At 51.5% G+C, this 22,547-nt stretch overlaps 1 protein-coding gene across 1 annotated transcript in view; it reads right to left on the reverse strand.

Moving 5' to 3' along the window:
• Positions 1-498: 498 nt before the first annotated feature.
• The window catches only part of LOC145360451 (polyunsaturated fatty acid 5-lipoxygenase-like), a 60,636-nt gene continuing 38,587 nt past the window's right edge, over positions 499-22,547 (reverse strand). Inside the window, exons 8-14 of the mRNA XM_080215668.1 lie at positions 21,217-21,420; positions 17,730-17,816; positions 17,471-17,649; positions 8,511-8,632; positions 5,215-5,315; positions 2,545-2,715; positions 499-861 (exon numbers count right to left, since the gene is read on the reverse strand). Coding sequence (XP_080071794.1) covers positions 682-861; positions 2,545-2,715; positions 5,215-5,315; positions 8,511-8,632; positions 17,471-17,649; positions 17,730-17,816; positions 21,217-21,420 — 1,044 coding nt within the window. The 3' untranslated portion in view covers positions 499-681. The remainder of the gene's footprint in view (positions 862-2,544; positions 2,716-5,214; positions 5,316-8,510; positions 8,633-17,470; positions 17,650-17,729; positions 17,817-21,216; positions 21,421-22,547) is intronic.

Below are 22,547 nucleotides of genomic sequence, written 5' to 3' on the forward strand. Positions count from 1 at the left end.
TCACCCCTCCACGTCTCACTCCAAGTTACCCACCATCCCGACTCAGAGACACATCGCTGATCCTTCACCGTCTCCGGGACACTCAATCCCGGACGTAACAGGAAGCGTTTCCGCCATCACCACCACCGCCTTCTCCAGGGGCAATTAGGGATGGGCCATACCTGTTGGCCAAGCCAGCAGCACCCACCTCCCAAAAATAAAACCGGTTTAAAAGAAAAGCGGCTGAGGGAGATCAGAGTGAGAAAGAGTTTCCTGTTCAGCACTCGGAGGGGGTGGAGGGGAGGGGTGAAATCGGCCTCGACTTTTCCCCGCTGGCGAGGGTTTAAGAGGAACTCGAGAGCAAAATCAAAAACTGTGGGGGGAAACCCACGCAGACACGAGGAGAATGTGCAAACTCCACGCAGACAGTGACCCCGAGCCGGGAATCGAACCCAGGACCCTGGGAGCCGTGAAGCAGCAGTGCTAACCCCACCGTGCCCCCCCACCCCCCACCCCCGATGTTACGGTTTCGGGGCGAGCCAGGCTGTAACCTAAGGGTCTCATTATTGCTTTAAGCTGAAGCCAGTTCAAACATCTAAATTAATAATTTTTCACACGTGTTGCAGAGAGATAAAGCAGGACGCGGATATACCGCCCCTTCCGTTCCACCGGACCGTCTCACTCGCTCAGGCACTCCGACTTTTACACTGCCACGCTGTTGGGGATTCTGTCTGGAGACAGGTAGTAATAAGGCAGTTTCTTGTCCGTGTTACGTTGCGTGATCCGCTGAGAAATTTCCCGGAGGTGTGTCCGGAATCTCTCCATAGCCTCCTTGACCGGCTTTTCCGTGAAATGTTCGTCAGGATACATTCCCAGGAATAACTGCAGAGATACCAACCATCACAGATCAATATTCAAATCCCATTCATATAAACCAATAGTGTTCCACTATTCATAGAATCGTACAATGCAGAAAGAGGCCCTTCGGCCCATCGAGTCTGCACCGAACACAATCCCACCCAGGCCCGATCCCCATATCCCTACATATTGTACCCGCTAATCCCTCTAACCTACACATCCCTGGACACTAAGGGGCAATTTCTTAGCACGACCCATCACCCTAACCCGCACATCTTTGGACTGTGGGAGGAAACCGGAGCACCCGGAGGAAACCCACGCAGACACGAGGAGAATGTGCAAACTCCACACAGACAGTGACCCAAGTGGGAATCGAACCCAGGTCCCTGGGGCTGTGAAGCAGCAGTGCTAACCCACTGTGCTACTGTGCCGCCCAGTGTGGATCAGGAACTATATGTAGATGTGTATGTATATACAAGCATCCAGATTGTCAAATCGCTCACTAATACCATCAGGGTGTGATCGACATTCAATGAAACAAGGTTACGTTGAATTCCTGTGAATTACAAAACGTAACATGGTGGCAGCTGGAATCAGCGAACAAAACACAAATATTCTCAATGGGTTTTATGCTGAACTAGATGGGAAAAATCAACCAAAAATCAACAGAGCGAGGGGGGGGGGACGGCCAGCGAGGGGGAATGGCCAGCGGGGGGGCGTGAGGGCCAGCGAGGGGGGTGGGGGGAGAGGGCCGGCGAGGTGGGTGATTGGTGAGCGAAGGGGGGAGGGCCAGCGAGGGTGGGGGGAGGGCCGGCGAGGGGGGGGAGGGCGAGCAAGGGGGGTAGGATGGCCAGTGACGGTGGGGGGGGGAGAGCCAGCAAGGAGGGAGGGCCAGTGAGGGAGGGGAGGGCTGGCGAGGAGGGGGGAGGGCCGGCGAGGGAGGGGGGAGAGCCAGCGAACGGGGGGGTGGGGAGAAGGCAGGCGGCACGGGAACGGGGAGGGGGCAGGGGAATGGGGGAGTGAAGTGAGGACACAAGGGAGGGCCTCTGGGGGTTGGGGGGGGCGGTGCTCAGAGCAAGAGTGAGAGAGGCTGGTGAACCGGGAGGCACTGAGGGGGCTAAGGCATTGAGGAGATCCCGTGCCCCCTGGGGGTGGGGAGGAAGGGAGGATGCAGCGTGATGAGGGTGGGAGGGGGAGAGTGTCCACAGACAAGACGGGGGGCGGGGGGGGTGTATGAGTGGGTGAGATGGAAGGGAAGGTGAAGAGTTGGTGTGAGTGGGAGGGTGAGGGGAGCGGAGATTTGACTCTGATTCCGGGATAAAATTGTCAGCATGTGCCCCCCCCCCCCCCCCCCGCCCCCCCCCACCCCACCCCCAGGGTAGGAATATCGACAAGTTACTGGATTGGGTGTCCCATCTGATCCAATCGCTGTTCCAGACACAGAGAAACTCCCCGTGGGCCCAGCTCTCACTCGGGGGGGGGTGAAAGGTCGGGGAGTGAAGGGGGGGGGGTCACTGAGGAGGTCTGGTGGTTACCACGGTGAGAATTTGATGGACCGAAGCAGGGTCAGAGATTTGGATGGTCACATGGCGATCACATGATACCAAACCACACGGGCTGGAGGGGAGCCTGTTGCAGCGCGACCCCCACCCCCACCCACCCCCACGGCCTGAGCGAGGTTCCACACACCGGCGATCCCAGGCTCACCTCATTGTCCTGGAACTGGCTGAGTGCCCACACCGCGCCCAGGTGCCAACAGGAACGCCCTCTGTCCGGCAAACTCTCAATGATGAATTCTACGCTCACCACGCCCTTCTCGGAGGGCGGAGGTTGCCTCATTGTGGGAGGAGAGTTTGGAATCCACGAGCACCAGTCATACTTCAACACCAAAAAGAAAATACGTTTCAACGGAAACTCGCGAAAGCTCAGAGTAAAGTCCCGTTTGTCTTCTGAAGCTTTCTCCTCAGTAATGGGGGATGTAGGGAGACGATGGCTTCGTGCTATCACCACTGGATAATTAATCAAAAATCTCAGCTAATGTTCCGAGCCCAACAAGGTGGTGAAATTTGAATTTAATGACAAAAATCCGGGGTTACTGATGACATTGTCGGAAAAACCCATCTGGTTCAATAATATCCTTTCAGGAAGGGAATCTGCCCATCCTTACCTGGTCTGGCCTACACGTGAGTCCAGAGCCACGGCAATGGGGCTAATTCTCAATCGCCCTCCAAGGGCAACTAGGGATAGAACATAGAACATAGAACATTACAGCGCAGAACAGGCCCTTCGGCCCACAATGTTGCGCCGACCAGTTACAAAACAATGACCCTCTAACCTAAACCAATCCCTTTTCGTCCATAAACCTATCCACGGATCTCTTAAACGCCCCCAAACTAGGCGCATTTACAACTGCAGCAGGCAGGGCATTCCAATCCCTCACCACCCTCTGGGTAAAGAACCTACCCCTGACATCTGTCCTATAACTACCACCCCTTAATTTAAAGCCATGCCCCCCTCGTGCTAGCTTTCTCCATCCGAGGAAAAAGGCTATCACTATCCACCCTATCTAAACCTCTAATCATCTTATATGTTTCAATAAGATCCCCTCTTAGCCGCCTTCTTTCCAGCGAAAACAACCCCAAATCCCTCAGCCTCTCCTCATATGACCTCCCCTCCATACCGGCAACATCCTGGTAAACCTCCTCTGCACCCTCTCCAAAGCCTCCACATCCTTCCTGTAATGTGGTGGCCAGAACCGCACACAATACTCCAAGTGCGGCCGCACCAGAGTTGTGTACAGTTGCAACATAACGCTGCGACTCCTAAATTCAATCCCCCTACCAATAAACGCGATAAATAAATAAATAAATGTTGGCCCAACTAGCGACACCCATGAATCAAACAAAATCTAGCTGTTTCAGAGAGCTGTATTACATTCTCAGCCAATGGAAGAAGGTTTTTAATTCAGAATTGATATTTTCCCACCCCTCCTCAGTGACAGTGAGCACCGGAACCCTGTTGGGAGGCTTCGCCCATCACCCGGAGAGCTGGGAGAGGCCCCACCGAAACACGGGCCAATCGGCCTGCCTTCCACTGGAGTCAAGACCCCACTCACCTACCGACAGCCGATGGCCAATCAGCAATGGAGGTGGAAGCTTCTGAGGGAAGGACGGACATGGGCGGGCGAGGGGTTCGCTGGCGTGAGGGTCACAGCGGAAGGAGTCCAGCGTGGTCCTCACACTGGCTGTCCAGTCCCTCACTCTGTCCCAGATGAGGCCCCGTACGTGATCCAGCGGACAATGCGGCGGGAAAGGAAGGCCGTGGGCCTACCAGGCTCACCACAGACCCTGCCCAGCCTCTCTCCCTCTCTCCGTTATTATCGGCCCAACTGACCTGGCTTCAGTTGGTGGATGAGGAGTTCAAATCCACCAGGCAAACTGTCTGCCCATTCTCACTATTCCCAATTTTTACTGGTACGTAGTGACACGGCACAGACACAGGCCCTACAGCCACACTGTCTGTACCAACCATCAAATACCAATATATACCAACCCCATTTACCAGCATCTGGGTCATAGCTTGCTATGGCTTGATGATTTAAGTGATTGTCCACACGTTTCTTAAGTGTCGGGAGAATCCCAGCCTCCGGCACCCTCTCAGGCAGCATGTTCCATACTCCCACCCATCTCTGGGTGAAAAGATCCCCTCTAAACCACTTACTCCTCACCTTGACCCTCATCCCTCTGGACTGAGATCCCTCTGCCACGGGGAAATGATTCCGATCTCTTATCCGGGCCCCTCATAATTCCGGATCCCTCGGATCAAATCGATACTCCTGGACAGGCAGTTAAGCTGCCACCTAGAGCCATCAGGGTCCTTCCTTGACCCGTACAGTTTGGACCATTGCTGCGGCTTGACCTCCGACCCCAGTTGCTGTGGTTTTGATGTCCTGAGTGATCAGGGTTGGGAATGGAGGAAGTTCCGTGAATATTCCTGCAGGAGCCCCTGCCCTGAACAACCCAGTTCCCCCCGACACAGAATTCCTGATTTTCCCCCCCCAAGGCAGGTTTTTCTCATTCCTGTCTGGAAATGTGTGTTAATGCGACGGCCATTCGCACTCCCACGTTGGGAAGGTCGCTGCCACAGCGTCTGTCAGCAACGGCTAATCTTTCCACCCCAACATGACCTGGGGACGTGTTCCCGACTCCAGAGGCCGCTGTTTCTACTGAGGGCCCGATGTGGGGCTTTACCAGACTGCACGTCTCAGTCCCACACCGAGGCTAAACTACCCACTGGGCCCGAGACCCCGACCCCCACACAGTACAAAACAAAACATACCCCAGGCAGGAAACCCGGGCATCGTTACTAATCCAATACCTGTCCGAAGTTGACTGCGGCGTGCTGTGCGGAAGCGGTGAACATCACTACGGTTATATACTCAATCAACTTCTGCATTGTCCTGATCGTTTTTGGGAATCCTGGAAAGGAAAGAAGAAGCTTTGGAGAACATAGGTGGTCGATGGTAACCGAGACCCCTGGGTACAGCGATTTCACCCGACCAGGTTTAGAATCGCGCTCGGGAGATCCCGCCCGCAGTCAACAGACCTGTGTCCCGCCCGCCGTGATTCCCCCGGCTGTGGGACGGGAAAATCCCACCCCACACGTCCAACACCAATCCAATAATTCAAAACTCGTGCTACACGTATACAGTGTGTGGCCCCAGTGTCCCAGAGTGGGAAAGGACAGTGTGTGATCCCCAGTGTCCCAGAGTGGGAAAGGACAGTGTGTGACCCCCAGTGTCCCAGAGTGGGAAAGGACAGTGTGTGACCCCCAGTGTCCCAGAGTGGGAAAGGACAGTGTGTGACCCCCAGTGTCCCAGAGTGGGAAAGGACAGTGTGTAACCCTGCGTCCCAGAGTGGGAAAGGACAGTGTGTGATCCCAGTGTCCCAGAGTGGAAAGGACAGTGTGTGACCCTGCGTCCCAGAGTGGGAAAGGACAGTGTGTGATCCCAGTGTCCCAGAGTGGAAAGGACAGTGTGTGAACCCGCGTCCCAGAGTGGAAAGGACAGTGTGTGATTCCAGTGTCCCAGAGTGGGAAAGGACAGTGTGTGATTCCAGTGACCCAGAGTGGGAAAGGACAGTGTGTGACCCCCAGTGTCCCAGAGTGGGAAAGGACAGTGTGTGAACCCAGTGTCCCAGAGTGGGAAAGGACAGTGTGTGACCCCCAGTGTTCCAGAGTGGGAAAGGACAGTGTGTGATTCCAGTGACCCAGAGTGGGAAAGGACAGTGTGTGACCCTGCGTCCCAGAGTGGAAAGGACAGTGTGTGATTCCAGTGACCCAGAGTGGAAAGGACAGTGTGTGACCCCAGTGTCCCAGAGTGGGAAAGGACAGTGTGTGACCCCAGTGTCCCAGAGTGGGAAAGGACAGTGTGTGACCCCAGTGTCCCAGAGTGGAAAGGACAGTGTGTGGTCCCAGTGCCCCAGAGTGGGAAAGGACAGTGTGTGACCCCAGTGTCCCAGAGTGGGAAAGGACAGTGTGTGACCCCAGTGTCCCAGAGTGGGAAAGGACAGTGTGTGACCCCAGTGTCCCAGAGTGGGAAAGGACAGTGTGTAACCCTGCGTCCCAGAGTGGGAAAGGACAGTGTGTGACCCTGCGTCCCAGAGTGGGAAAGGACAGTGTGTGATCCCAGTGTCCCAGAGTGGAAAGGACAGTGTGTGAACCCGCGTCCCAGAGTGGAAAGGACAGTGTGTGATTCCAGTGTCCCAGAGTGGGAAAGGACAGTGTGTGATTCCAGTGACCCAGAGTGGGAAAGGACAGTGTGTGACCCCAGTGTCCCAGAGTGGGAAAGGACAGTGTGTGACCCCAGTGTCCAAGAGTGGGAAAGGACAGTGTGTGAACCCAGTGTCCCAGAGTGGGAAAGGACAGTGTGTGACCCCCAGTGTTCCAGAGTGGGAAAGGACAGTGTGTGATTCCAGTGACCCAGAGTGGGAAAGGACAGTGTGTGACCCTGCGTCCCAGAGTGGAAAGGACAGTGTGTGATTCCAGTGACCCAGAGTGGAAAGGACAGTGTGTGACCCCAGTGTCCCAGAGTGGAAAGGACAGTGTGTGACCCCAGTGTCCCAGAGTGGGAAAGGACAGTGTGTGACCCCAGTGTCCCAGAGTGGAAAGGACAGTGTGTGACCCCAGTGTCCCAGAGTGGGAAAGGACAGTGTGTGACCCCAGTGTCCCAGAGTGGGAAAGGACAGTGTGTGACCCCAGTGTCCCAGAGTGGAAAGGACAGTGTGTGACCCCAGTGTCCCAGAGTGGGAAAGGACAGTGTGTGACCCCAGTGACCTAGAGTGGGAAAGGACAGTGTGTGACCCCAGTGTCCCAGAGTGGGAAAGGACAGTGTGTGACCCCAGTGTCCCAGAGTGGAAAGGACAGTGTGTGACCCCAGTGTCCCAGAGTGGAAAGGACAGTGTGTGGTCCCAGTGCCCCAGAGTGGGAAAGGACAGTGTGTGACCCCAGTGTCCCAGAGTGGGAAAGGGCAGTGTGTGACCCCAGTGTCCCAGAGTGGGAAAGGACAGTGTGTGACCCCAGTGTCCCAGAGTGGGAAAGGACAGTGTGTGATCCCAGTGTCCCAGAGTGGGAAAGGACAGTGTGTGACCCCAGTGTCCCAGAGTGGGAAAGGACAGTATGAGACCCACTGGGATTGGCCAAGAATTCTCTTGATGATGTAGAAATGGCAAAAGCTTTAATGCAGATGGACTCGAGTAATAAGCGGCTCTGGAACACTGCAAATTCCGCTGGAGACAGGGGGGAGCCGCAATGAAAGCTGTGCGGGGAATGTCATCCGGAAGTACTGACAGCCTGCAGTAACTGGTCGGGCAGTCACTGCAGCTCTGGGTTCAGGTCAATCTGGGACGGACACACAGTGGGAAGGAGTTACCCCGCATTAGAGAGCGAGCAATGGAGTGAAATAACTGGAGTTCTTCCAGCTTGAGAAGAGGTGAGCGAGGGAACCTGGATTAAACCCCGAGAACGGCAGTGGAAGGGAACGTTTCGAAAAGGCTCAGAAGAACAGCTCCGAGGAGAACAGGTGGGACAGTCTGGGAGCTGAGAATGAGACTGGAAGATTAGCTTCATTTGAGCTCGAGAGATGATCGAGACCAGGCTGTGTGTGTTATCTCAGTACTTGGATGATGTATGCGGCTAGAATCTGATAAATATGCAAGTGTTTACAATCTGATGTAACTTTTTTTAAACACTAGCTACAGTTTCCTGTCATTACCGCTCTCTGCACTGCCCTTGATCTATCCTCCTCCATATCACATGGGTCAGGTAGAGGAATGACTACAGTAAACGTGCAGTGCCAGTGAAGATTAAACTGCATCGCACCAACTAGATCAAAGAGTCACACGGTGACCAGGAGTATCGAGGGGTCTGGATTGAGGGGAGGCAGCGGCCTCGGGGTATTGTCTTTGGATTAGTAATCTAGAGATCCAAAGCTCTGAGGACCCGGGTTCGAATCCCATCACAGCAGATGGTGAGACTTGAATTCAATTGAGCCAAAATCTGGAATTAAGACTCTGCTGATGGACATTTTTGGAAAAGCCCATCAGATCCACACACTGAGGCTTCCCCACCGATCGACAACACTTGACAGCTTTGTGAACAGACAGATGGGCAGTTACCTGTGCTTTTATTGTCCTTCAGTCCATAGACAAACACATCCTTCACAAACGCCTGCAGCTCTGTGTCTGCCTGAACAGCCTGGTCATTATCGTAATAAATGTTCACTATCTCCGTCACAAAACTGGCAGGATGGAAGGAACAAACAGTCAGAGTGAGACGTCAGCAGCAGAATCCCGTGCTACAGTTTAAACGACCCGCTCCAATCCAGAATGGGGCCCTGCGCTCTCGCTCCGAGTACCGACACTGGGCCGTCTGGGGCAGGTCAACGAACGCTGCATTTAGAACCTGGCTCCAACTGAACTGAGATGTGGAAACAGATAGGAACATAAAGAATAGGAGCAGGAGTCGGCCATCTAGCCCTTCGAGCCTGCCCCGCCATTCAATAAGATCGTGGCTGATCTGAAGTGGATCAGTTCCACTTTCCCGCTTTCTCCCCATAACCCTTAATTCCCCTGTCTATCAGAAACCTATCTACCCGTGACTTAAATATATTTAGCGAGGCAGCCTCCACCACTTCAACGGGCAGAGAATTCCAGAGATTCACCACCCTTTGAGTGAAGAAGTTCCTCCTCAACTCCGATCTAAACTGCCCCCCCCCACTTATCTTGAGGCTGTGCCCCCTAGTCCTACTGTCCTTTCTGGGCAGGAAGAATCTCTCTACCTCTACCCTATCCATCCCCTTCATTATCTTATACATCTCTATAAGATCCCCCCTCAGCCTTCTAAACTCCAACGAGTACAGACCCAGTCTATTTAGTCTCTCTTCATAGTCCAACCCCCTCATCTTCGGTATCAGCCTAGTGAACCTCCTCTGCACTCCCTCCAAGGCCAAAATATCCTTGCGCAAGTGCGGCGACCAAAACCGCACACAGTACTCCAGCTGCGGCCTCACCAGTGCCCTGTACAGCTGCAGCAAGACAAAAACTGTCTTAAAAACCACTCAAGCCAACCCTCCAGACTTGTCTGTGTGGTTTCTCCTCCAGGAGTTGGGGTTGCCAGCTATGATTAAATGTACTCATGGAGGTTCCATCACTTGATTTGCTCCCTACAGTCCAATCATTAGTCGCCAACTCACCCACCCTGGTGACGCACTGACCTTCCTAACCAATTGGAAAGCACAAAGACCCATCACCCAATTGGATGATGGTTGAGGTCAGCTCTTTCCTTTCCATGTACAATATCTTTATATTTGGCAAGTTAAAATGCTCAAATAATTGTTTTTTTAATCATGTATGATGTCCCAGTGATTTTTCTACAGGGGATCACACAGCCGTCTCCCAGAGATTGTCCCTCAATTCCTGAAGACTCCAGGTCGATTCTGGAGGGTTGGTAACCCTACCAGGAGTCCTCGTGATCTACCTCCTCCAGATATGACAGTGATTGTACTCTTAAACCAGCTTCTATTAATTCTCCAGTCTGCAAGCGCTATTGCAGTGGCCTACGAATCCCTTAAGTTCCCAATATCACTCCTCTTATCCATCCTGTAGAAGGAATTTCCATTGGTTTTGGGAATGGGCCCAGGGTTTTGGCCGTGACTCAGGCCATCAGGCCGTGGACAAGCGCACGTCATGTTAAAACCTCTGCGCTGCTCGCAAAACATTTGAGGAAAGGAGCCCAATATAGAGATTTCACTTGTATAGAGATATAGAGATTCACAATATAGAGATTTCACTTTCTGTAACTTTTACTCAAAGTTGATTCTGACTCCTGTCAAACACAAATTAAAAAGCAAATTACGATAGCACCAGCTATAAAATCAACATGATATAATGTAGACACTACAGAGAACATCTCACTGAGTTAGGTTATCTGTTCGACCTGTAGGGTCCCAGTTTCAGCTTTCAAGGATTTAGCAGATCATCTGGAGGCAAAAGCTTCTGTGTTTGGAAAGGATCCAGAGGAGGTTTACAAGAATGATCCCTGGAATGAACAGCTTGTCATATAAGGAACAGTTGAGGACTCTGGGTCTGTACTCGTTGGAGTTTAGAAGGATGAGGAGGGGATCTTATTGAAACTTACAGGATACTGCGAGGCCCTGGATAGAGTGGATGTGGAGAGGATGTTTCCACCAGTAGGAAAATCTAGAACCAGAGGGCACAACCTCAGGCTAAAGGGACGATCCTTTAAAACAGAGACGAGGAGGAATTTCTTTAGCCAGAGAGTGGGGAATCCGTGGAACTCTTTGCCACAGAAGAGGCCAGGTCTTTGAGTGTCTTTAAGACAGAGATAGATAGGTTCTTGATTAATAAGGGGATCAGGGGAAAAGGCAGGAGAATGAGGATGAGAAAAATATCAGCCGTGATTGAATGGCGAAGCAGACTCGATGGGCCGAGTAGCCTCATTGTGCTCCTAAGCCTTATGGTAAGCACCATGTAATATCTCAATATGACACACTTCTTCTCAACTCTCCGTCCGTCTGTGTAGTACACTGCTTTTTCCCATTTCCAGGGCAAGAGATACCAGGTCACGTGGACCAGTGTTTATTAACCCCTGTTAAGTCACGTGGCTCGTCCTGTCCAGTTTCAGGGTTAGCAGCTCAATGTGGTTTGCTGGAACCATTGGAGGTGGCATTACCTCAGTCCCAGCTATTTCCTAATAAGAAATCTACACGATCAATGTGCAAATGAACAAATATCACCAATTCCAGGACCTGTGATTAAACCACTACTTAAATTAATTAATCTATATAAATGAACAGGTAAACAATTGCCATCAATACTCTGTATTCGTTTTTTTATTTAGTAAGCTTTCTGGGGATAAACTCTCTCATATACCAGTGTTCGTGACTGTGCTGATCCTGTACCTCCAGGGCTAACAACTGACTTCCCTGTTTTAGCCACAAAACTGAGCGCACACCACATTTACACTGAAAGTTTACCCACATTCCTGCAACTTCATCCATTTCCGTAGTAAACCCAGCAGAGTCATTCTCCCAGGGTGGTACAGTAGCTAACACTGCTGCCTCACAGCACCAGGGACCCGGGTTTGATTCTGGCCTTGGGTGACTGTCTTGATGGAGTTTGCACGTTCTCCCCGTGTCTGCGCGGGTTTCCTCGGTTGTTCCGGTGTCCTCCCACAGTCCCGAGATGTGTAGATTAGGTGGATTGACCATCCTAAAATTGGCCCTTAGTGTCCAAAGGTGTGTAGGTGAGGGGGGTTGGCCATGCTAAATGGGTTATAGGGATAGCGGGTGGGAGAGGGCCTGGGTAAAATGTGTTGGTGCAGGCTTGATGGGCCAAATGGCCTCTTCTGCACTGTAGGGATTTAATGATTCTAAATAATTTTTATGATGAAAATCTACTGGATTTCCTCACTGGGGAACTATGTTCTGCACGACACAATCTTACCAATAGAATATAGAACATAGAAAAACTACAGCACAAACAGGCCCTTCGGCCCACAAGTTGCACCGAACATATCCTTACCTACTAGGCTTAATCCTCAATCCTATTAAATCCCATATACTCATCCAGAAGTCTCCTAAAGAGACCCTATCGAATTCACCTCCACCACTACCAATGGCAGCCGATTCCACTCACTCACCACCCTCTGAGTGAAAAACTTACCCCTGACATCTCCTCTGTACCTGCTCCCCAGCACCTTAAACCTGTGTCCTCTCGTAGCGACCATTTCAGCCCTGGGAAATAACCTCTGAGAATCCACCCTATCTATTCCTCTCAACATTTTATAAACCTCTATCAGGTCACCTCTCAACCTTCGTCTCTCCAGGGAGAAGAGTCCCAGCTCCCTCAACCTATCCTCATAAGGCATGCCTCCCAATCCAGGCAACATCCTTGTAAATCTCCTCTGCACCCTCTCAATAGCTTCCCCATCCTTCCTGTAGTGAGGCGACCAGAACTGAGCACAGTACTCCAAGTGGGGTCTGACAAGGGTCTTATACTATCGGTTGAATTTTTAATTTCCAAATTTCAGCCTTCACAAGCCCTTTCTTGTGACAAAATAGCACGTTTGCCCCTTGAACCCTGAACCCAGGGTCTTTCTCTACCTTTGAGGCCTGACCTCTTTGACTTTGTACTCATTTCAGTTTCTCTGGAAGATTTCAGAGTGGGACCTGTTAACGAATCAATTAATTCATAATCATAGAAACCCTACAGTGCAGAAAGAGGCCCTTCGGCCCATCGAGTCTGCACCCAACACAATCCCACCCAGGCCCTACCCCCATATCCCTACATATTATACCCACTAATCCCTCTAACCTACACATCCCTAGATACTAAGGGGCAATTTCTTAGCATGGCCAATCAGCCTAACCCACACATCTTTGGACTGTGGGAGGAAACCGGAGCACCCGGAGGAAACCCATGCAGACACGGGGAGAATGTGCAAACTCCACACAGACAGTGACCCGAGCCGGGAATCGAACCCAGGACCCTGGAGCTGTGAAGCAGCAGTGCTAACCACTGTGCTACCGTGACGCTCAATCCTCTTCTGTTACCAAGGCTTCCCTTAGTTTTATGAGTTTTGTTGTTCTCCAGGTGAGACCTTAATCTTAAAGGGACACTAAGCCAACACCATCTTCTAAAGTTATCAAAGTTTGTCAACCTATTATTCCCCTGACAAGTTCAACATTGTCTCCTCTTATACTCATTTGCAGATTTCTGTTTTGACATCAGCCCATTAATACCGAGTAGAGCAACCTCTACTTCCTCATAACCACACAGACACTCTGCAAACATCTCCCTGGTACGATCAGCACCAACCTGCTCTTTCCGCCCACTCAGACTCATGACCGTTTTCTCAAACCACATCCACACTCCCTCTTCACTCAACCTTTCTTTCGAAGGTTTGGGGAGGCAGTGGTGTTGTAGTATTGTCACTGGGCTGGTAAATCCAGCTTCGACACATAAGAACATAAGAAATAGGAGCAGGAGTAGGCCAACTAGCCCTTCGAGCCTGCCCCGCCATTCAATAAGATCATGGCTGATCTGTTGTGTCTCAGTTCCACATTCCCGCCCTCTCCCCATAACCCTTAATCCCCTCGCTTATCAAAAACCCATCAACCCGCGTCTTAAAAATATTTAGCGAGGCAGCCTCCACCACTTCAACGGGCAGAGAATTCCAGAGATTCACCACCCTTTGGGTGAAGAAGTCCCTCCTCAACTCCGTTCTAAACCGCCCCCCCTTTATCTTGAGGCTGTGCCCCCTAGTCCTACTGTCCTTTCTGAGCGGGAAGAGCCTCTCCACCTCTATCCTATCCATCCCATTCATCATCTTATACGTCTCAATGAGATCTCCCCTCATTCTTCTAAACTCTAACGAGTACAAGCCTAGTTTATTCAGCCTCTCCTCATAGCTCAACCCCCTCAACTCCAGCATCAGCCTAGTAAACCTCCTCTGCACTCCCTCCAAGGCCAAAATATCCTTGCGTAAGTGCGGCGACCAAAACTGCACACAGTACTCCAGCTGCGGCCTCACCAATGCCCTATACAGCTGCAGCAAGACCTCCCTACTTTTATATTCAATCCCCCTCGCTATGAAGGCCAGCATCCCATTCGCCTTCCTGACCACCTGCTGCACCTGCAAGCTGGGTTTTTGCGACTCATGCACAAGGACACGGGAAGGGCGGAGGAAACACTTCGAGAGAAACCTCGAAATCTCCTTGACAAAGTGAAACATCCGCCCCAACCCTGGGAATCCCTGGCCCAAAACCGGGAGAAAAGCATCCGGGAAGGAGCTGAAGGCCTCGAGGGTCATCGTGGGCAAATGAGAAGGCAAGCGTCGACAGTGAGAAGGAGCGCGTGGCATTGCGGATACCACCCACCCTCCACCCACCGTCCAGGCACCCCAGCCACCGCTCCTCCAACCACCCCCCCGACAGAGACTGTCGGTCGCACATTGGACTCCTCAGTCACCTGGGACCTGGTCAGTGTGGAAGCTGGTCCAATGTACTTGATTACTAACGCAACTGGTCCTTTCTTTCTCAAGATCCAGGTGCAAGTGAATCCTACATTGCTCAAGGATCTCCTCGCTCTTGGCTCCTGATCCATATGTAGTCATAAAATCATGGAATCACACAGTTCAGGAAAGCCCCATTGACTCATCGAGTCTGTACCAACTCTAAAGTCGCACTAGTCCCATTTTCCTGCCCCATAGTTAGATAGATAGAACATTACAGCACAGTACAGGCCCTCAATGTTGTGCTGAGCTATGTCCAAACCCAAGATCAAGCTGTCCCACTCCCTATCATTTATCCTTGAATGTTTTGATGTTTCATCCAAATATTTGTTAAAGTCTATAAGGTTTCCGGCCTCCACCACCTTCCCACCCAGCGCATTCCAGATTCCCACCACCCTCTGAGCGAGCACGCGTAAATTCAAACTTCTTTGTTTATTTTTTCAAGGCACCAACATCACTTTCCGGAACCTTCCTGACCATTAGAAGTGCCTATGTTGATGCAGAGAAAGATTTGTTTAAATGCTGGAAAGTTCAAGCGGGCTGGTTTTAGTCTCTGGGTTCGAGTTTGCGAGAGCCATCGATTTGGTTACGCTTCCTGTTGGGATCCGTAAACCAAACGAGGCACATTCCCGAGGAACCCCAAATAAAATAATTTCCAAATCAGACTTCACTTCTTGTAACTTCTGTTTCAATGTATGTTAGTTCTCTGTAAACATAAATTAACAGGCAAACCACAGTCTGTACAAATTACAGACGGAATAGTTAAAAGTTTTTGAAGTTTGTTTATTAGTCACAAGTAAGGCTAACATTAACACTGCAATGAAGCCACTGTGAAATCCCCCTCGTCGCCACACTCTGGTGCCCGTTTGGGTCAATGCACCCTAACTAGCACTGTGGGAGGAAACCAGAGCACCCGGAGGAAACCCACCCAGACACGGGGAGAATGTGCAGACCCCACACAGATAGTCACCCAAGCCAGGAATCAACCCCAGGTCCCTGGCGCTGTGAGGCAGCAGTGCTAACCACTGTGCCATCATGCCGCACCCTCCCCCCCTCACCCCCGGTCCAAGAATTGATTGAAAAGAGTTAGTAGGTGGTCCATGTCATGTATAGCATCTTAGTTTCAATTGTCAAGGATTTCGCTGATACCCTACAGGCTACGGCTTTCACAGAGTTCTACATCCTTCCCTATCAGGCGCACATCTCCCTGTAACTTTCTCAACTCCCCCTCGTCAGCGGGAGGTTCCCCTCCAAGTCACTCACTTGGAAATATTTCACCATTCCTTCACTGTCGCTGGGTCAAAATCCTGGAGCTCCCTCCCTAACAGCACCGTGGGTGTACCTACACCTCAAGGACTGCAGCGGGTTTGAGAAAGCAGCTCATCACCACTTTCTCAAGGACAGTTAGCGATGGACAGTAAAGGGTGATGGGGAGATGCCGGTGTTGGACTGGGGTAAACACAGTCTCACAACGCCAGGTTAAAGTCCAACAGGTTACAATAAAGGCTGGCCAGCCACTAACACACACATCCCATAGGGAGGATTTTAAAAAATGACGAGGATTTTGGGAGCCACGTGTCAGCGAGGATGTACTTCTGGCCTTGGTGGGGGAGAGGGGACACAGAGTCACAACAGGGATAAAAGGATTCAATTCTGATAACCGAATTGCTTCATGTCAGCTTAAATATTGACGGGTGATCTGATGGAGATATTTAAAACAATGACGCAATTTGACAAGTTCATAGAATCCCTCCAGGAGGCCATTCAGCCCATCAAGCCTGGACTGACAACAATCCTACCCAGGCCCTATCTCCGTAACCTTGTGTATTTACCCTGCTATTCTCCCCGACACTAAGGGACAATTTAACACGGTCAATTCAACTAATCTGCACATCCTGTAGACTGTGGGAGGAAACCGGAGCGCCTGGAGGAAACCCACGCAGACACGGGGAGAACATGCAAGTTCCACACAGACAGTGACCCAAGATTGGATTTGAACCCAGGTCCCTGGCACTGAGAGGCAACAGTGCTAACTACTGTGCCACCATGCTGCCCTGGGTCCCTGGCACTGAGAGGCAACAGTGCTAACCATGCCATAAGGCATAGAAGCAAAATTAGGCCACTCGGCCCATCGAGTCTGTTCCGCCATTCAATCATGGCTGATACTTTTCTCATCCCCATTCTCCTGCCTTTTCCCCATAACCCCGGATCCCCTTATTAATCAAGAACCTATCCATGTTTGTCTTAAAGATACTCAATCAGCTGGCCTCCACAGCCTTCTGCGATAAAGAGTTGCACCCCAGTTCAAAAGTTTTTCCCGCTGGTGGAGCGACGGGAGTGCAGTTGCTGCGGAAATCCAGGACAAGGGGAATAAGCTTCCAAATTCCCGGCAGGCTGATGTCAGGAAGGGTTGCGGAATTCCGGAACTCCCCCCCCTGAATTCTGCCAAACACCCTCACCTTCTCCCAAGGTGTAACTTTGCCTCAACAGCCCCAGGTCTGGAGTGAACAAGACGCAGTATTATTCCAGATGGGTTTTGGGCCTATTCATTCCAGAATATGGGCAGCTTGTGTAGGGGGGGTGGGGGGTGACATAGGCTGTGAGGTCTTTGTGATGGGTGTTTGATGGTGTGAAGAGACGTAGTAGAGTGTTCTCATATTGCGCATTAGCCTGTTGAATGCTACAAATCAGCTGGGTCAGAGGCAACAGTATTGGGATGTCCAGAGCGCACAGACAGAGTGGTTAACCGGGAGGGGGGCAGGGTCAGTGGCCCCAGGATGGGGACAGGTCAGTCTAACGGGCACAAGATTTGACCCTCTTGCAAAGGTCCTGAAGTTTTCTCTGGGGCACGGCCAGTGTCAGCGGCAACATTGGGTCATCTCGAGGTGAGAGTTACTGACTGATCACAGCTCAGCCCTTCCCTCCCCCCATATTGTGTGGGGACCCCAGCAGGAGACCAGGACCCTCGTCAGGGGAGATGAAGCCCCCTGATCTCTCCACTCGTCACCTCCCCTGACCCACCCAGGGAAAACCTTTCACTTACCTCTGTACAGCATCCCAGACTGTCATCCCATCATCCCGGTAGTAGTAATAGGGAAGCTTCTCTTTGCTGTCCAGTCCCCGGATCTTGATGCTCTCCGGAAAGCAGAACGACTTGTAGTTCAGCACAGCCATGGCGCGCTGTACCAACCGCACGTGTCCCCCTCCTCCTGTCCCGTTTGCCTGTCCACAGTGAGAGGGAGATGAGATACACACTCCTCGACACACAGGCCAATGGACACATTGTTCGGAATGTTACTTACCTTGTCAAACAGGCCGCATTCGCAAATCAGCTGCTCCCTGGCTTTGGTGTTTATCGCTATGGTATATCGGATGTGGGGCACCAACAGCTGAAGGGAAACAGGAAGGTTTAACAGGGAGCCAAATACATTTTAAAATCGCTCTGCAAACAGAAATACTAAAATATCCAAAGCACTTTTCTCACACAGCCCTCCATCCATTCAAAATTAATCCCACTGTCCAGCTCTCTCTCCTAATGGTCACTTTGTACCATCCCAACAAACACTCCCAGGACAGGTACAGCACGGGGTTAGATACAGAGTAAAGCTCCCTCGACACTGTCCCCCATCAAACACTCCCAGGACAGGTACAGCACGGGGTTAGATACAGAGTAAAGCTCCCTCTATACTGTCCCCCATCAAACACTCCCAGGACAGGTACAGCACGGGGTTAGATACAGAGTAAAGCTCTCTCTACACTGTCCCCCATCAAACACTCCCAGGACAAGTACAGCACGGGGTTAGATACAGAGTAAAGCTCCCTCTACAATGTCCCCATCAAACGCTCCCAGGACAGGTACAGCACGGGGTTAGATACAGAGTAAAGCTCCCTCTACACTGTCCCCATCAAACACTCCCAGGACAGGTACAGCACGGGGTTAGATACAGAGTAAAGCTCCCTCTACACTGTCCCCCCCATCAAACACTCCCAGGACAGGTACAGCACAGGGTTAGATACAGAGTAAAGCTCCCTCTACAATGTCCCCCATCAAACACTCCCAGGACAGGTACAGCATGGGGTTAGATACAGAGTAAAGCTCCCTCTACACTGTCCCCATCAAATACTCCCAGGACAGGTACAGCACGGGGTTAGATACAGAGTAAAGCTCCCTCTACACTGTCCCCCCATCAAATACTCCCAGGACAGGTACAGCACGGGGTTAGATACAGGGTAAAGCTCCCTCTACACTGTCTCCCCATCAAACACTCCCAGGACAGGTACAGCACGGGGTTAGATACAGAGTAAAGCTCCCTCTACACTGTCTCCCCATCAAACACTCCCAGGACAAGTACAGCACGGGGTTAGATACAGAGTAAAGCTCCCTCTACACTGTCCCCATCAAACACTCCCAGGACAAGTACAGCACGGGGTTAGATACAGAGTAAAGCTCCCTCTACACTGTCCAAAACAAACACTCCCAGGACAGGTACAGCACGGGGTTAGATACAGAGTAAAGCTCCCTCTACACTGTCCCCATCCTTGGATAAGTGCTACACAGGGTTAGATACAGATATAAATTTTCCCGAGCAGTCAGTCAGGTGATAAAAGAGTTTCCTTTATTTTCCCAATCTCGTGTTTCCCAATATCCCGAATCAGCCATTCTGTGATTTTCAAATCAGAGAATTAATCAAATTCAGATTCCTGTTGGAATCAGTGTCATTTCCTACTTGGAGTATGAAGAGGTGAGTTTAACCCTCTCTCCAAGAGCTGATTCAGAACCTCATTGACAAGAAACAATATCTGTCCCTCTGACAATCCATTCTCCATCCCCAACCCTCAGGTGCTCACTGGGACCCGGACTGGGATTGGTCAAACCCAACGGGACCCGGACTGGGATCGGTCAAACCCAGAGTGACCCGGACTGGGATTGGTCAAACCCAGCGGGACCCAGACTGGGATTGATCAAACCCAGAGTGACCCGGACTGGGATTGGTCAAACCCAGCTGGACCTGGACTGGGATTGGTCAAACCCAGCTGGACCTGGACTGGGATTGGTCAAACTCAGAGTGACCCAGACTGGGATTGATCAAACCCAGCTGGACCTGGACTGGGATTGGTCAAACCCAGCGGGACCCGGACTGGGATTGATCAAACCCAGAGTGACCCGGACTGGGATTGGTCAAACCCAGCTGGACCTGGACTGGGATTGGTCAAACCCAGCTGGACCTGGACTGGGACTGGTCAAACTCAGAGTGACCCAGACTGGGATTGATCAAACCCAGCTGGACCTGGACTGGGATTGGTCAAACCCAGCTGGACCTGGACTGGGATTGGTTAAACCCAGAGGGACCTGGACTGGGATTGGTCAAACCCAGAGGGACCCGGACTGGGATTGGTCAAACCCAGCTGGACCTGGACTGGGATTGGTCAAACCCAATGGGACCCGGACTGGGATTGGTCAAACGCAACTGGACCCGGACTGGGATTGGTCAAACCCAACAGGACCCGGACTGGGATTGGTCAAACCCAACAGGACCCGGACTGGGATTGGTCAAACCCAGAGGCACCCGGACTGGGATTGGTCAAACCCAGCTGGATCCGGACTGGGATTGGTCAAACCCAGCAGGATCCAGACTGGGATTAGTCAAACCCAGAGTGACCCAGACTGGGATTGGTGAAACCCAACGCGACCCAGACTGGGATTGGTCAAACCCAGTGGGACCCGGACTGGGATTGGTCAAACCCAGAAGGACCTGGACTGGGATTGGTCAAACCCAGTGGGACCCGGACTGGGATTGGTCAAACCCAGAAGGACCTGGACTAGGATTGGTCAAACCCAGTGGACACCTGACAAGCACTGGTTGAACTGACTTCAAACGAAGAAAAGAACAAACAGACAAGCAAGGAGTAGAGGCCATTCTGCCCCTCAAGTCTGCTCCACCATTTAATAAAGATCATGGCTGATCTGATAGTGGCGCCAAATCTTGCTTCTCCCAGTAGCCTCTCACCTCTTTTGCCCAGCAAGAATCTATCCAACTTTGCCTTAAAAATATTCAAAGACTCTGAGTCCATTCCCTGCGAGGAAGAGAGTGCCAGAGACTGACCACCCCGAGAGAAAAATACTTCCTCTCTGACCCCTTATTTTTAAACAGTGACCCTTGCTGCACATTCTCTCACAAGAGGGAGAATATCCCTCCACTCCACACGGAAACATAGAACAGTACAGCACAGTACAGGCCCTCTGGCCCTCAGTGCTGTGCTGAGCTATGTCCGAACCCAAGATCAAGCTATCCCACTCCCTATCATTCTGGAGTGCTCCACGTGCCTATCCAATAACCGCTTGAAAGTTCCTAAAGTGTCCGACTCCACTATCACAGCAGGCAGTGCATTCCACACCCCAACCACTCTGAGTAAAGAATCTACCTCGGACATCCCTCCTATATCTCCTACCATGAACCTTATAGTTATACCCCCTAGTAACAGCTACATCCACCCGAGGAAATAGTCTCTGCACGTCCACTCTATCAATCCCTCTCATCATCTTATAAACCTCTATTAAGTCGAATCCTCTCCGCATTCATCCTGTCAATAACCCCCTTAACATCTTAAAGGGTTTGATCACGTCGCCTTGTAAACTCCGAACAGCTGACAGAGGGAAACATCTGCATCGCTGAGCCGAACTCCACTCCGGTAAGTCTCCGGGTCTAATCCAGCCTCGCCCGGCCAACGCGGAGCAGACGCAGTTGTTAACCTCCGGTGACCAATAGCTGATGGAGGCGGCGAGCGTACCTTAAACAGAGGGTGGACAGATGGGAGCTGTCGATACATCGCAATCCCAAACACCTCCGACATGAGGTGCGTCTTCAGGAGGTGGGTCACAGTCTGATGGATCTGGAAGTCGGCTGACCTCACCCAGATTTTCGCCAACAGCCAGTCGTACTTGCTGTCAGTGGGGAGGAAAATGGGATTATCCGGCCCAGGGGTCTGCTTCAGCTGTGGGAAAATAAAATGCGTACGTCAGGGATTCAATCCGGAACTTCAGGAATTAGATTGCTCTCTGAAAAGAGACATGTGTGGAGGGGAGGGGGTGGGGGAGAGAGAAAGAGAGAGGAGGAGGAGGAGGAGGAAGACCTGGGTTCGATTCCCGGCTCGGGTCACTGTCTGTGCGGAGTTTGCACATTCTCCCCGTGTCTGCGTGGGTTTCCTCCGGGTGCTCCGGTTTCCTCCCACAGTCCAAAGATGTGTGGGTTAGGTTGATTGGCCAGGCAAAGAAATTGCCCCTTAGTGTCCAGGGATGTGTAGGTTAGAGGGATTAGTGGGTATAATATGTAGGGATATGGGGGTAGGGCCTGGGTGGGATTGTGTTCGGTGCAGACTCGATGGGCCGAAGGGCCTCTTTCTGCACTGTAGGGTTCTATGATTCTAGGAGGAGGAGGAGGGAATGGGTGGGAGGCTCTTTCAGAAAGTCCACGGCCTCTGAACTCTTTCTGGGGAGCCGGGCCTAAATCCCATCCCATCGCTGGGCTTTCATCAGAAACATAGGAATTTATAAGTTTATTTTTATTTATTAGTCACAAGTCAGACTTACATTAACACTGCAATGAAGTTACTGTGAAAATCCCCCAGTCACCACACACCGGCGCCTCGGGTACACTGAGGGAGAATGTAGCACGGCCAATGAGCCGTAACCAGCACATCTTTCAGAGTGTGGGAGAAAACCGGAGCACCCGGAGGAAACCCACGCAGATACGGGGAGAATGTGCAAACTTCACACAGACAGTGACCCGAGCCGGGAATCGAACCCGGGTCCCTGGCGCTGAGAGGCAGCAGTGCTAACCCACCGTGCCCCAATAGGAATGAACCTGCGAGCAGTTGCTGTGGTTTAAAGGGTTTGACATATTGAGTAGTGGCCTCTTCCGTTGAGACCATTCTGGAATTATGGGACACTGTCAGACAGAGGTGTTTGGATTGCAGGGATACTGGGATGAGTATTAGGGGGCAGGAATATTCCTTCGACGGGATAAATTTTGCCTGAATCATCATAAAATCCAATGCAGTCAGTGAGGGAGGAACGAATAGGACAAAGTGAGAGAACACAGTTAATATGATAAAAGTGAAGG

Source organism: Carcharhinus amblyrhynchos, chromosome 31 (assembly GCF_965287045.1).
Source record: "Carcharhinus amblyrhynchos chromosome 31, sCarAmb.v2.hapA, whole genome shotgun sequence".
NCBI classification, from domain to species: Eukaryota; Metazoa; Chordata; class Chondrichthyes; order Carcharhiniformes; family Carcharhinidae; genus Carcharhinus; species Carcharhinus amblyrhynchos.